At 41.1% G+C, this 16,461-nt stretch overlaps 1 protein-coding gene across 4 annotated transcripts; it reads right to left on the bottom strand.

Annotated features, from left to right (window-relative positions):
• Positions 1-217: 217 nt before the first annotated feature.
• On the bottom strand, positions 218-4,066 carry LOC147457249 (COBRA-like protein 1). 4 transcript variants are annotated; one of them, XM_086512190.1, is made up of 6 exons: positions 3,796-4,066; positions 3,559-3,638; positions 2,068-2,524; positions 1,520-1,667; positions 1,115-1,401; positions 218-1,021 (listed from the first exon to the last, which is right to left on the bottom strand). In XM_086512190.1, exons 1-6 carry the CDS (start codon positions 3,905-3,907, stop codon positions 729-731), a joined length of 1,377 nt encoding a protein of 458 aa, XP_086368316.1. In that variant the 5' UTR covers positions 3,908-4,066; the 3' UTR covers positions 218-728. The 4 variants fall into 4 exon arrangements, with proteins under 4 accessions (XP_086368316.1, XP_086368317.1, XP_086368319.1 ...); XM_086512191.1 differs by having other exon boundaries at positions 2,068-2,527; positions 3,796-3,842; XM_086512193.1 differs by lacking the exons at positions 3,559-3,638; positions 3,796-4,066 and adding an exon at positions 2,732-3,501 and having other exon boundaries at positions 2,068-2,527.
• Positions 4,067-16,461: the final 12,395 nt, after the last annotated feature.

The raw sequence follows: 16,461 nt of genomic DNA, 5'->3' as shown, positions 1-16,461 counted from the left end.
ATTCCTGCCTCTTTCAAGCAGTACCCACCAATTGGGCCACAATCACCACAATGCTGCTAGTCGGGTTTGAACCCACTTCCACACTCTGCTGGCTGAAGCAATATCCTCTCTTCATATCAAGTTTTGAAGACTTTGATGGGATAAGATATCTATGTGTAAAACAGCTTCCACACTACCTCGGTCCACCCGACCAAATAGATACTAGTAATCACACTGATTTATACCCAACAACTTACAAAGCATATATTAAAAGATAGATTTAACAAGCCATGTTTGAATCTGGTAAAATAAATACATAATAAAGCACATAAATACAGAGAAGGGCCATGACCAGTACACAATGCAATCCCTTCATTTTTTAATTAGCCCCTCAAGCTTATCATCATACCCTGACCTTATTTAAAAATGTTTGAGCTAAAGCTTACATGTCTAATCATCACCAGCTTACAGAGGCACCCAGAACCTCCTTAAGCCTTTTGCCCTTTCCATGTAAAGAGAGCAACACACCATGGCTTCTGCACAACACCACAGAAATGTACCCTTGATCGCTTCCCCATAGTCTTTCCCAACATCAAGAATCCTTCATGCCATAGCTCAAGAAGGGGCTCATATGGCGCAATCATCCAAGAGACTGATGGCAAGAGGTAGAGGAGAGTGACAGGGAGCACGCTCCACTTAATGCCTCCGCGGCTATTCATTGCCCTTGCACTTGCATCAGTTCATGCCACCTACCACAGGAAGCCAAGAAAAGCAGCCACCATCAAAGACAGCAAAACAACCATGGATGTCTCCACCTTTACAGGCCTCGCCCCGTTGGGTAATCTCGGATAGGCATCTGGTGAAGGCAGCACACAAGAATCCCCATTGAAGTATACTTTCAGTGGGAATGCCCATCCTTCAGTGAATGAGAAAGTATTCCTGTCCTTCTGGAATAGAATCTCTGATTGTACATTGCCCTCCTCTCCAGCTTGCATTAACAAATCGTTGTAGTACTTGATGCCCCAAAGCATGGCAGTATCATCTGTCATAATAGGCAAAACGATGCAAGAATTAACAAAACTTGCAATAGTGAGACTACAGAAGAAGCCTGTCTAGATGAGATTTCTTAACTCACTGATGGCATCTCCATATGGATTCAAGCTTTTGTAGGTAAAGCTGAAAACTTCGGTAAGGTTATCGAAATTGGGGTGTTGGACGACCGCATTCCATTGCGAGTAGTTCTGCGCATAGTTGCGGTTGCTGATAGTGAGCTTAACTCTCCAGTAATCCTTATAGTTCTGCTTCACATGCCAATGCAAGCGCACTGGACACATATCCTTTGTGCAGTGAATTTTGGGTAAAATGGCTTGGGGGGTGACACCAGTATTTGACCCTGAAGTTACTGTCTTTAAGGGTGCCGTCCTGTAGAAACAAAGGATTGAGTGTATAACGAGCTTACATCAATACACTGCCTTGAACAACCCATGGATGCCTCAAATACAAAAGTTAAATAACAAGCTTTAACAATAAGAGGACTTACTCATAGCAGGTATCTTTGTTCTCACATCCGCATGCACAGGCCGGGCATGGCACAATCGTCTCATTGTAGAAAGAAGAAAAGGACACACAACAAGGTTGTGCTCTATGTGCCATAACCTCAGAATAGGTACATACAAGACTCCAAGTCACTGCAAAAGAACGAAAATCAACAAGTCAGCTTATCAATCATATTGAGTAAACAAGCTAACGGCATTCATTCGCATGTGTAGACATGTATACAAGCAAGAAAGGTGACTTAGCACCTTCCAAATACATAAGCAAGCACAAGAAAGGAGCCCACTTTATCAATGTATCTGACACATGCAGCAAGCCTCACATGAAAGCAGCTAGATTTATGCAAATCTTGTTCTAGTTATTACCTGCCATGCTTTGTGCGCATCAAATGCATGAAAGGATACAAAGAGCAAACAAAACAGCTAAAGTTTAGGCGAGGGCGTAAGACCAACTAAAAACTGTGACTCAAAACTATACGGGTAGAAGCCATATGCAAAACAGGATCAATGTGATTCTAGTATTGATAGCACTTACTCAAAGCCTGAGTCTTTCGTCTACCATCTCCCGAATTAAACAAGGTAGGTTTGACCGTTTTGGCAGGCCCGCAAGAGTAGCCAGGTCCAGGTGTCTGAAGAGTGAAATTCTTGGGTACCTTGACAGAAGTGTTTGTGTTGCCCGAAAGACCCACACTGATTTGAAAGGAGGAAACAGCATTTGCAGGGTCTTGACCCCATGACGTCAGGACACCACCTCGGCAACAGTTAGCAACCTGACTATTGTAGGGTACTCCAGGCAAGAGGTCCACTATACTGGGGTTGCGCAAGCAGCAATGAGGTACTGCAGAATGAAACTTGGAGCAGTCACCTTGCAGGGTTGCCTGCGCCCCCACCATAGACCATATCACCTCCTTCCGCTGCCATCGCCATCCGAGTATCCACCCTGGTGACTCAACATGCCTGTATTGCTGGTAGTTGTACATTGTGACCGTAGCCTACTAACAGGATCAAAATATTGAAAGAGATTAACTTTTGACTATCAATAAAGCTGCTCACACATTGATATAGTTGCAAGAAGAAACCAACAGATAACATTGAATGCCCTCATGCACGCAATGCTTGCCTATGTGCATATGCAAACACAAATCTGAGCACAATCACAAGGGAGAGGCCTTCACAAAAGAAAGAACAATTCAACTTACCAAACAATAAGCAAGTGAAATGGGAATACCATTATGGAGATCAATAATTTCTGATCTAATCTTCTAAAGACACCTGCCTTTGTCTGTCATGCAAGTACAAGCATGGTGGTCTGCCAAAGTCACTAAGACCGAACCCTCTACCTATCCAAGCTGTCATCAATATTGTCATAATTGTTCCTAGCCTTCTTCTAGGGTTGTGGCAATCTCTTCCCGAGGTTACCCTCGCCACTATTCCAGTGCCTCCTGAGCATGCCAAAGATGGCGGCCTTGCATTATAGCAACAAGGCAACATCAGATTCATTGTTGCACACCAAGGGCTTGCATCATAACAACCATATAACTATCCGAATCCGCATATGTCATGCCAAAATTGTGTCTCCTACTGACGCCAACCATGGCCTTGCATTCCAGCATCTACTTAGGGCTACATTAATCTCCCAGACCCGACCAAGAATACGAAAAATGTCACACTGCATCTGCTGTTAACCATGGCCAACAAGCTCACAAATCCCTTAATCTCCTGCCTGTATCAGTAAAGCCGGATCTGTACAATTGAGGTGGTATCCTCCAGATCATCACATATCTTAAGCCAAAGTGTTGTGCTAGGCATGTACGACATTACATCATGGAAGGTAAGGTGTAATCCATAAACAAGGCCTTTGCAAGCATTGATGAGCTTATCTCAACTGCCAGAGGGGGTTAACTAACACTAAATTATACTCAAAACGGTCGAGAGTCGTCCCCCACAATGAAGTTGCGGGGTCAGATGCGAGAGATTCAACAGAAGCTTTGTAAGCTGAGACAGTTAATGGGGAGACTTCACTTACCACATACCCATCTCCAGTCCATGAGGTGACATCCCACTTGATTGTAATGTTCCCATTTGGATCGAGCACATCATACCCATCTGCAAAGATGGAAGAACAAGATAAAAAAACACATGTCAAATCATGCTTCAACATAAAGCGCTGAAGTTGATTGGTGCATTGTGAAGTTAATTTTCTGCACAAAAAGGTTGGAGAGGGAGCAAGTAAGAGCATTGTTCAAGTGGAAAGTGAGCTTACAAGATGGGGCCAGCAGAAATGCTGGAAAGAGAGCGAAGAGGAGGGGAAGGAGAGTGGCGTAATGTGAGAAGGGAGCTCCGCAGGGAGGCATGGTGGAACCTGTGATTGGCATTGTGTTGCTCCTGCTGCTTTCTCTCTCCTTCACAAGAGCACAAGCTGAAGGAGCGGTGTACACTCATAAAGGGGAGGGAGGGTTAGAGAGGGAGGAGACTGAGAGAGCCCACAACGTGCGAGGGGCGGCGAGAGAGTTGAAGAAATGAATGATTCTAAAAGGTGCCGATTTTCAATGAAACCCTGTGTGTGCGCGTTTTGGGCTCCCACCAGCACCACCATCCATGTCAAACCAATTTTCACCATCACTGCGAAACCCAATTTCCTGCAGCACTTTCGGATTTCATTGTAATTTCCCGGGCAACCTTCCCTCTGTTAGTTATGGGGTCGGTTATAATGTGCCCAGCTACTCTACGGCCAGCTTCTGACTGGATCAAAGTATAAATTGGGTATTCCTTCAATTTCTCTCTCTCTATCTCTGTATAAATTGGGTCTTCATTTTCACCGAGAGAGACTCTGTCTCTCCCTCTCTCTCTCTCTCGATTACAACTCACCACCCTGGTCCCTCACCGACACTTTTCTAAAGAGAACAGCTGGCCTTTTCAGAAGGCTTAAGTCACTGTTGGAATCTCCTCATTTGTATGTGCCTAAGGTTAGGTTCACACTGGGGGTGCTAAGGATACATGCACCAGCCAACTAAGTTTCTTGAAAGGGTGCACACATGCAACGAAAAACTAGCCGCTGCAACAATTGCAGCTGATGTGGCATCAATATTCTTCCGCTGCCTTAAAAATCTTGATAGTAGGATGATCCATATAGTTAACCGTAGCGGTAGCAATTTCCATATAGTTAATCGCAGCGGTAGTAGGATCAAAAATCTTGATAGTAGGATGATCCATATAGTTAACCGCAGTGGCAGCTTGTTAAGGCCAAATTACTCTTGGAAAAATGCCCATGTTTGTGAGAAAGCGTGAAAGTGGTCTGCACCTAGCTTTACAGTCGTGGGAGTTGTTGGCTCTTCATGTGCATACTCTTTGAGGATTTGCAGTTCAAACTGCAAAAGCTTTGAGCAAAGCGACCTGTTCAAAAGACAACCGACTCCAGATATTTGGAAAATATTTGCACAAAAATTCTTTCTTATATGAATCATTTTCGTACAAGATAGTTAGAATGCATATTCATTCCAATGATCTTGTGCATTAGGCCCATACAAAAGACTAGGGATGAATAGATCTTCATCATTTTAGAGACGAAGGACCGCAGCTACTCTAAACCTTTTTAAGCAAAGATAGAATTCTCACATGCATCCGTATACATAAGACAACAGATTTTGTTAGCCTTAGATACATATTACAGGTGCCAAAGAACCTATGAGTTGTTATCTTTGTCCTACTTAAAAATTTATTATACTAGCTATTGTCCTGCGGGTTTTAGAAGCTTTGAAAAAATGATAGTGTATGAAAGTTTAAATCTTGAAGGCCTTTTAGAACCTTTTATATCCTAACCCATATTTTTTTGAAAGGGTATCCTCTAAATCAACCACTTTTCAATTTGTCAGAATAAAATTCATTGATATTCTCATTTACTCTCAAAGTAGTATCAAAGTAAAGCAGACGTTAACATACCTCTTTTAAGAACATTGTATGGTTCTTGTAATTTTTTGGGATGATCAATGTAATTCACTCACAAGTGTGAGTTTTGTTTTTTTTTCTTTTAAAAAAACATTGTATGGCTCCAAAAAATCTTGTCTTTTTTAGTCTTGAACAATATTTGAGCTAGATATTATTCTCAAAGAATCCAATTATCAAGTTCATATTACTACAACTTATCCGATTTTTGATTTCAAAGTTTTGCAGAACAGTTTAATCAAACCTCAGGCCAACTCCCTATGTTAAGCCACAAGAGATGACTCAATAATCAAATAATCAAAAAAATTGGTCGTACAAGATGTGAAAGCACGTCAAAGCTCTAAAAGATACCATAGTAGTCAGTCTATTCCCTTGTATGCAAGCTTCTGTGGGAGAGACCAAATAGACCCTTAGATGGGATTTTAGTTGGCAAAAGAGGAAACAAAACAAAAAAGCCAAAATAGTCAATCCAAAGCCTTGTCATCCTTATTGCTCCATACGGATTTATTTGTGAGAGAAAAGAAGATAGTATTGCAACATGTCGCTCTTTTAAATCATCATAAGTTTTTAGATTATCAAAGAGCCAGTAGCTTCACAACATTTTATGTCATAATTTTGCTACATTTTTACAATTTTACCCAGAAGATCATTTTGCTTGGTCCAAATCAAAGATACCAAAAGAGCTCAAAGGTATTGCACTATACACCCACAAATATTAAGTGAATCAAAAAATTAACTTTAGAATGTTTTGGTAAGTCAAAAGATCAAAAACTTCAAAAGAATATCATAATCAAGTTAGGCTAAAAATCAGAGCTTTAAGAGAATAGGGTTCATACGTTTAACTAAAGAAAAATGCATATAATAACTCCTTTTTATCTATAAAGCGCAATCCCATTAGGTTTCCCTAATCTCGAAAAATTGAAAAACCTTTCAAAACATCAGCAAGACATAAACGAAGGGTGAGTTTAAGAAATGAAAAGACCCATGGAAGTGGAAAGTCAAAAGATTCTTTTTGTTTATATAAAGAGAGATGGTCGACTGCACATTACTAGATTTGTGTTTTTCTTTGCTTAATTTCTCTTTAGATGGTCCTTTCACTCAATGTAAGTAGTGAATATATTTATTTAAATAAAAAAGGAAAAAAGTCCTTGTTTTAGAAGTCAGACATGCAACCATGGGTGAGGAGGCATCAAGCACTATAAGGATGCCAAAGGAGGATTGCACCAACGAGCTACCATAATGGAAGACCCTCAAAAACCAAAATCTTTCTTAAGCTTACAATGGAAAATCTACTACTACTTAACCAAATCAAGGCCAAGAAAGGAGAAATGGAGCAATTCATTCTCCGCTAGTACAATTCCTAAATGCATCTCTTATTAAATGAAAAAGGTAACTAAGAAGACCAAGTGAGGAGGAATCAATCCCAAGTATTTGTTTGTTGAAAATAGGGTTGCAAGGAAACACACACAGCTTGGAGAAGATGAAGAAGCTCAAGGCAACAGAGAGTAGTATTGCTTAGTGCATAATGGAAAGATAGCATCATGAAGACTCAATTTCAAACCTATTTCCATGGGAGTAGCAATGGGCTTGCAGTCCTCAAGTCCACACTTACATAGTAATGACTCTATGTAGCTTGTTTGACACAAGGCAATACCACCATCACATTGCTTAAACTATATACCCAAGTAATGATGCAATAGCCTCAAATCTTTCATCTTGAAAGTAGCATTCAAATCAGCATTAAATTCAACAATATGTGTCTCATTCGGACCAGTGATAAACAAATCATCCACATATAGAACAATAATGAGAAGTACATCACCCTCACACTTTACATACAAAGTGCTTTCCGTTGGACTGTTACAAAAGCCTCGTTTAAACAAATGAGTGCCAGATTTCTCATACAAGTACGAGGAGACTGCTTCAACCCATACACAAGCTTTCTTAAATTTGCACACTTTGTCCTCTTGTCCTTTCTTGACAAAACCGCGAGGTTGCGTTACATAAACTTCCTCAAATATATCACCATTCAAGAAAGCAGTACAAATATCGGATTGATGTACATCCCATCAAAAACGAGCAACCAATGTACATAGAAACTGCATAGTAGTCATACAAAAAGTGGGAGCAAAAGTCTCTTTAGAATCTACGCCTTTCTGTTGTGCATAGCCTTTTGCAACAAGTCGAGTCTTATAGCGATCAATCTCACCATCCGGCATGTTGTTTCAGCTTGTAAACCTGCTTTGTACCAATGGCCTTTTTGGCAGTAGGGAAATCGCATAAAGTCCATGTGTCATTTTCTATAAATGCATCATATTCTGATTGCATGGCAGCCATTCAATTCTTTGAATTATGTGCTTCATCAAAAGACAGAGGTTCCTCTACATCCCATAAGCTAGAAACATCCAATGCATAACAATCTGATGCACGGTAAGAACCTGAACCAGTACGACTAGACAAAGATGCATCCAATTTACTGTCACCAAAGTATGCACCAACCATTTGGGCATACTTCTAGCCTACTCATTGTCAGCCCTTTCCACATCAAGTACATCAAGTACATCTGCATCAATAATAGGCTAATCCGTAGCATTTTTTGAAATCCCCATAGGCTATACACTTGCCTCATTCAAATCTACATTCAAATTTCCACCATTGAAAAGAGGCAGCAAACTGTCATAAATGTCCTGTGAGCTAACATTACTGTCTCTAGTACAAGACAACAAGGGATGAACAGAATCTTCCACAAACACAACATCTCGTGAAACCAAGACACGCTTTGTTTGCAGATGGTACAACCTGTAACCTTTACTTTCAGTACTATAACCAACAAAAAAATGCATTTGAGAGCCTTATCATCCATTTTTTTGCGCTTCATTTGTGGCACCAAAGCATAAGCTAAACGACCAAAAACACGCATGTGATCAATAGATGGATTCTTATCATGCCTTGCCTCATAAGGAGTCATAGACTACAAAGATTTCGTGGGACACCTGTTAAGTATATAAGTGGAAAACATGATAGCCTCAAGCCATAACGAATGTGGCAAAGCTTGACTTTTGACTATACATCGTGCCATTTTCGTAAGTAAATTGTTTTTCCTCTCAACAACACCATTTTGTTGAGGTGTATACGACATTGTACATTGGTGTTTTATCCCAAGACTAGCCAAAAATACATTAAAATCATGAGACATATACTCCCCCCTTGATCTAAACGGAAGGTGCACATAATACATTTAGAGACATTTTCAACCATAGCGAGAAATTGTTTGAAGCATATAAAAACCTCGGACTTAGCCTTAAGCGGATACACCCATGCATGCGTGGAGTAGTTATCAATGAAAGTCACAAAGTAAAGGTAATTGCCCAAGACAAGCATCAATATGCAGAAGCTACAACCTGCATGTAGCCCTTACTAAACCAACCTTTGGAAACTTCGAATGGTGTATCTTACCCAAAATACAGCCTTCACAAACATTTTTCACAGGTGCTTCAAGATGCGGCAAAGAAGCAACCATATCATGTCATAAAATCTAATAACTAACCAACCCAAATGATTTTCTCATATTAAAATGATCACTTAATGTGGGAGAATAAACGGGAACAAGGGTTAAGATATGGACATGTGCTTATAGATCTATCTCAACGTGGGGCCAATGGTAAAGGGGCCCAAATGAGAGATGGTCTATCAAACAACAAGGCTAACCAATGGAGCATAAGACCTTAGGGTTAGCTTCATTGAAGACCTTTAATAATGAGTGTAAAAGTCCTTTGACCTTAGATAAGCTAGGGCTGTGCTTGAGGTGCTTGTCATGCTTGATGATTGAGGTGCTTGATGATTGAGATGCTTGAGGTGCTTGAGATGATAGGGCTGTACTTGAGGTGAGAACCCGGCCCAAGCTTGAAGTGCTTAAGGGCCAAGCTTGTGGTGGGAACTGGGCCTAAGCTTGAGGGACTCGAGGTGTTAAAAGTCAAAGATCTAATACCTACAAGGATGGGGTGAGCCCTACATGAGGGTGGATGAGAGAGAACACCCACACACTCACACAAGGCCTACTTGATACAAAGAAAGCAAAGGGAACACTTGTCAACTTCCTCCTCATGTTGCCCTCATGGTGTGCCTGAAGCCTATTGGTTGGCCACCCAAGGGGTCCAATGATAATTTAGGAGATTTAATTAATTATCTTTGCATTTATCAAGTCCTCTCTCTCAAAGAGGAAAGGGGGACACTTGTCCCAAGGCTACCCTTGTTGCTTGTAATGCCTCCTGCTTGTGGTTGGCTAGGCCTGGAGGGGTCCAATGAGCTTCAAACATGAGCTACAAGGGAGGTTCAACCAAAGCATGCTAGGGGGTTGCTTAGGGGGTATACTATCCCATACACACTCACACACACTCTCATTATGCAATGTGCAAAGTGCAAGAGATCCCTCTCCTTCTGTAAGCAAGTAGAGGTTGAGAGCATACACCAACACTCTTGTCTATGGAGTGAAAATCCAACCAAGAGCCATGCTTCAATGCTTGAGCTTGCCATCTTCTCCATCTTCACTACTATGCTATTATGTATGCTAGCAAGAAGAGTTATGATAAGTGAGGAACTAATTCTTTCTCCTATGAAATGTTTCTTCTTCCTCTTCCCTACCCTCATTCCCCGCTAGCTCTTGTTGAAGATGATGAAACAGGAAACAGAAGGAAGACAGCAACTCAGAGTAGGAAGAAGATGGAGAAGGAGAAGACACAGAGCTTGTGTACGAGATCTCTGTAGTCTCTCTCTTTGTATTGGAATAATAATAATGTGTATACAAACTCAGAGCTACAAAGCTTATATGAAACCCTAAGAGATAAGGTGTCCTTTCACACCAGATGTCCAGGGGGAAAAACCCAGTGGGAGAAAAGTGCCCCTGGTGAAGCGCGTATACACACTAACACTACTACATGTCTACAAATCCCCCCTGTAGTGATAGTGTGAATCCGTACAAGGTAGCAGATCATCATGTGTATGAGAGTAAGCCCAAAGCTTTTCGGAAAGCTTCAAACTTTTCTCGTGATAACGCCTTCGTAAATAGATCTGCAATGTTATCCTGTGTAGGACAGTAAGTTAGTGTGATCTCCCCTGCATGTAGCCTTTCCCTGACATAGTGGTAGTGAACCTCTATGTGCTTTGTTCTTGCATGAAATACTGGATTCCTTGCAACTGCCATAGCACTCTGACTGTCAGTGAAAATGGTAGTGGGTGCCTGTTGACACTCACAAAGATCTGCCAATAACCTGCGTATCCATACACAATCAACTGTTGCCGTGAAAGCTGCCCTGTACTCAGCTTCACAAGTTGATGTAGCCACTGTGGGTTGCTTCTTGCTTAGCCAAGATATACATGCATTTCCCAAGAAAAAACAATTGCCACTTGTGGAATGTCGTGTGTCAAAATCACCAGCCCAATCTGAATCGCTGTAACCAAGAAGCTGCATAGAACTGTGCTTTCCATACATATCCCCCCTTGGAAAGAACATGGCAAGATTAGGGGTACCTGAAAGGTAACGAAGTATGCGCTTCACAGCCTGCCAATGATGCATACCTGGGCTGTGCATAAATCTGCTTGCTTGTGAAACCCCAAATTGAATGTCTGGACGAGTGTTGCTTGCCAAATATATCAAGCAACCAACCGCTGCTGCATAAGTATGTACATCAAAAGTTTCTCCAGCATCATGCATGCTCAACTTTGATCCAGTTTCTACGGGTGTAGAGATTGGCTTACAATTTTGCATACCAAACTTGTCCAAAATTTTATGCAAATATTTTGCCTGCAACATGTATATGCCATCCTCTGATTGCACAAACTGAATACCCAAGTAATAATGTAGCAAACCAAGATCAGACATCTCAAAGGTTTTTCTCAAAGCATCTTTAAACGCTTCAATTTCATCTGCAGTATTGCCTGTAAGAAGCATATCATCCACATAAAGTGTTAGCATAATGAGAACTCCATCTCTCTTTTTGACATACAAAGTACTTTCTGTTGGACTATTCTGAAATCCCTGGCCAATCAAATAAGTATGTATCTTCTCATACCATGCTCTTGGAGCCTGTTTGAGACCATACAAAGCTTTACGCAATCTACATACCTTTTGCTCTTGACCTTTTACAACAAAACCACTTGGTTGACTTACATAAACTTCTTCCTGCAAATCACCATTCAAAAAAGCAGTTTTGATATCCAACTGATGCACTTTCCAACCATGATGAGCAGCAATTGCAACTAGTGATCTAACTGTGGACGCACGAGAAGTAGGAGCAAAGGTTTCATCATAATCTATGCCTTTCTGTTGCGCATAGCCTTTTGCCACAAGCCTTGCTTTGTACCTGTCAACAGTACCATCTTGTTTCCTTTTTACCTTAAAAACCCACTTTGTACCAATAGGCTTTTTACCTGTAGGCAAGTCCACTAGATCCCATGTATGATTCTTATGAATAGAATCAATTTCTTGCTGCATAGCATCTTTCCACTGAACACACTCTAAAGCTTGTTCAAATGAATCAGGCTCATCTGCATCACAAAGAGTGCTAAAGCAAGCCAAATCTACTTGCTCTCTGCCAAAAGTAGTACCAGCACGTGTTTTCCGTGGCAACGGTGCATCCAACTTGCTATCCTGCAAAGTTTTCTGAACCCATTTAGGCAAGGTTCTTTCTTCCCTCAGAACTTCTTGCTCTTCACGCACAATTTCCTCTACATCATGAGGTGTCACATGCTGATCAAAAGATTGATCAAGATTATCAACCTGTTGTGAATCTTGATTTTCCACAAAAGAAGGAAGCAAACCTTCAAATACATCATGTGTCTGCATATGAGGTACATCAAAAGCAACCATAGGTTGAGCAGTAGTTTCTGCAAAAATTACATCACGACTTTCAAAAATCTTGTTTGTAGCAGGATTGTAAAGTCTATAACCTTTACTTCCACTACTGTACCCCACAAATATACATTTGATTGCCTTATCATCAAGCTTTCCACGTAACTGCTGAGGGATGTGAGCATAAGCAAGACAACCAAAAACACGAAGATAACTGACTGAAGGTTTTTTGTCATACCAAGCTTCATATGCAGTAATGGTCTTCAAGGCACGAGTAGGACACATGTTCAAAACATGTGCTGCACAAGCAACTGCCTCCATCCATAGCTTATGAGGCAAACTCTTAGCCTTGAGCATACATCTAGCTGTCTCCATTAAAGACCTGTTCTTCCTTTCTGCAACACCATTCTGTTGTGGTGTGTATGGCATAGTGCATTGGTGTTTAATGCCTTTCTTTCCCAAAAAATCCTTAAATGCACCTGACATGTATTCACCTCCTCGATCGGTACGAAGAGTCTGTACTTTGCAACCTGTTTCATTTTCAACCATGGCGACATAATGTTGAAAAACTGCAAACACATCTGACTTTGCTTTGAGTGGATACACCCAACAAAACCTGGAAAAGTCATCAATGAAGGTCACAAAATAAAGGCTGTTTCCTATAGATGGCGTCCTCATAGGACCACATACATCACTGTGTACAAGCTGCAACTTTCGTGTCGCTCTAACTGAACCATCCTGCGAAAATGCAAATCTGTGCATCTTTCCAAGAACGCAACCTTCACATACATGTCTTGGTGGCATCTCCAATAAAGACAAATCATGCACCATATTATGACGTTGTAAAGTCATCAAACTGCCATAACCAACATGCCCAAATCTAGCATGCCACAACTCAGCATCCTGCATGGCCTGAGTCTTTGTTTCTGCAATACATACCTGAATCTGCTTTTCATAACGATCTAGCACAAATAGTCCATTTTCCAGCGTACCTGTAGTGATAAGAGAATAACCATTCTCTCGATCTCGTACAACACATCTGTCATCCTCAAAAATGACCCGAAGACCATTTTTTGCAAGAGAGGATACAGACAACAAATTCTTCTTGATCCCTGGAACATATAAGACATCTGGCAAGCATAAATCTGAACCATCTGAAATGGTAATCAAAATCTTACCAACGCCTTTGATTGGATAAGAAGCATTATTTGCACATGTCACCTTCTTTCCTGCTGGAGCTGCATCCAATGAACAAAACAAATCCTTCCTTGAAGTAATATGCCTGAATGCACCACTATCAAAGTACCAAATCATTTGTGTCTTGTCAACACTGTAAGCAGAAAAATTTGAACATACTACAAAAGCATAAGAATCCTGCACAAAGTTTGCAGACTCTTCTTTAGCTGTAGAAGAATCACCAGAAGCTGAAACAACCAAACTTGACTCTTTCTTCTTTTCTTTAGCAATTCGCTTTTTACACTCACTAATGTAGTGACCAGGTTTCTTGCAGTAGTGACATTTACCTTTCTTCTTGGACTTGTCTGAATCACCTTTAGACTTCTCTGAAGACTGTCCTGCACCAGACTTGGAGTGATGAGCACTCTCTTTACCCCTGTTTTTGTTCTGTACAACAAGAGCATGATCCATACCATCCACCTGTAAAGACTTGTTCTTACGTGATTGATCCTCCTGCAATAGCAAAGCCACTAACTCTTCAAAATGAAGAGGCTCAGGATTAGCTCGCAAAGACAGAGTCAAAGAAGTCTGAAAAGTCAAATAAGATGGTGGTAGTGAATTGAGTGTTTTGGAAACCAAGTCCTTCTCTGGAATCACTTCATCAATGCTAAGCAATTGCTCTTTAAGATCCCTGATTTTTGTAAGATGCTCGACAATATCGTCACCTTCGTCCATCTGTATTTTGTCAAGTTGTTTCTTCAAAAACTCTATTCTGGCAGCGTTTCTTCCTCCAAACATAGCTTGCAGAGTGTTCCAAGCATCCTCAGAAGTTCTGCAAGATCTGATATGTGGTGTGATTGTCCTCTTTATGGTTAAGGCAATCACAGCCATAGCCTGTGCATCTTTAGTATCCCATCTCTTTTGCTCTGGAGTGACTTGTGAGGGTCCTGCACCAACAGCTGCACCACGACCAGGCGTGGCAGGTGCAATGCTACCTGGACGAACTTCATCTCCAGATACATAATCCCACAATCCTTTACCAACCAAAACATTTTTGGCCATAAAAGACCAAAGAGAATAGTTGGTACCATCCAATTTGTCTTCGGATGTAAACGCACCAAAAATCTCTTTCTCCGTAGATTGAGCCATACTGTAGATGCACACAAGAGAGCAAAAGAACCTCCAAGAGATTCACAAATCTCCTCTCCAATCCAAGCAAAACTCTACACAAAATCTCAGCACAAAGCTAAGACAAGCTGCTTCCCAAAAGAACTGTTTACCTGAAGAAAATCTGTTAAAAAGCACACCCTCTTGATCTAAACGCCTCGGAAAAGTAACTTCTGCTACGCTGCTCAGAACGAAATTCTGAGGGCTCGAACAGCTTCGAAAGGGGGGTAAAACCCCAGGTCACCTGATCAGAATACTCCCGGAACGTCGAGGATGCTTCCACGAACAAATTTTCCGAAAACTGCCTGAAAACTGCGATTGCGCGCGCGGACGCGAAAACGCAAGTAGAGGCTCTGGAAATCACCTTGCTCTGATACCAATTGTTGAAGATGATGAAACAGGAAACAGAAGGAAGACAGCAACTCAGAGTAGGAAGAAGATGGAGAAGGAGAAGACACAGAGCTTGTGTACGAGATCTCTGTAGTCTCTCTCTTTGTATTGGAATAATAATAATGTGTATACAAACTCAGAGCTACAAAGCTTATATGAAACCCTAAGAGATAAGGTGTCCTTTCACACCAGATGTCCAGGGGGAAAAACCCAGTGGGAGAAAAGTGCCCCTGGTGAAGCGCGTATACACACTAACACTACTACATGTCTACAGCTCTCTCCACCTTCGAAGGTGTTTGAGGTCTTGGGACCGAGGCTTGGGATAGTTAAAGCTTTCTTCAAGTTTATGTTATGCTTGTGATGCATGAAGCTTTCCATCTTCATTGCATCACCTAGGTCACACGGAACACAAAGATTGTATTGTAACAAGTCTCTCTTAATGGGAGAAATCATAATACAAATGCCTATTGGAGGGGGGACCGGTTCCACATAAATCCGGTCCTCAAATGTTGTCATGTTCTCTAAATTCTCTCTCTTGCAAAAGTATTGTTCATGCCAAGTTAACTAATTGCTATGATTATGTTGCTATCTTCAATTATGTTCACCTGCTATGCTTACAAAGTCATTTCTCAAAAGTACTCTCATTAATTTCCGCTACTCTCAAGTTAATTAGGCCAATTACATTACATTGGTATCAGAGCATTTGGTTTCTCTTTTACAACTTAAGAAGAGAGATCCTTACGTAGCCTATAAATGGTTGATTTTGTTAATTATATTAGGGTAAGTGGAAGTGGGATCTATTATCGATTTTGTTGAGCCCACTATGTGGGATATGGTGCTCACGTTCGGAGCTTTGGGCTTAATAATGGAGTCTTTTAAGACTTGCGTACGACTTTACCATTATTGAGTCATAAGAAGTTCGAAAGGAGCTAGCCCTCAGCAACTCTGCTATGTTAGACCTACTCCACTACTCTCTATAATTAACCACTTTGAGCCGTGGGTGTAGATACTTAAGAGCCAATTTTCAAAGGCTAAGAGGAGTGGCAACTAAGGTTTTGAATTGCCAAAGCATACACTAAGTACATACATAAATTTTGTTAACATGGCTGACAATAATCAAGAGAGTAGAATGAACATTAATAGCTTTGATTTTGCACATGAAGGTGCTAATGATGATGCCCCCATATTTGTGAATTATCTCATCACTAGGTTGAAGCAAGCTATGGGCAGCCCTGCTTTGCAAGCCGAAGTTACTCAACAACTTCGTGCTTGTGGAATTTTCCTTCCTCTCCAAGAGGAGAGAGAGCTTAGGAGGCCTCTTGAAGAGACCCCCAAAAGAAGACTCTCTCCCATTCAAGAGGAGGAATCCAAAGAGCAAGAAAGCAAGTTCCTCTGAAGATGTGGCTC

The sequence above is a fragment of the Adiantum capillus-veneris genome, chromosome 5 (genome assembly GCF_014529385.1).
Source record: "Adiantum capillus-veneris isolate H3 chromosome 5, ASM1452938v2, whole genome shotgun sequence".
Lineage (NCBI taxonomy): Eukaryota > Viridiplantae > Streptophyta > Polypodiopsida > Polypodiales > Pteridaceae > Adiantum > Adiantum capillus-veneris.
Note: the sequence above shows the minus strand (reverse complement) of the source record. Positions and strands in the feature narration are given on the sequence as shown.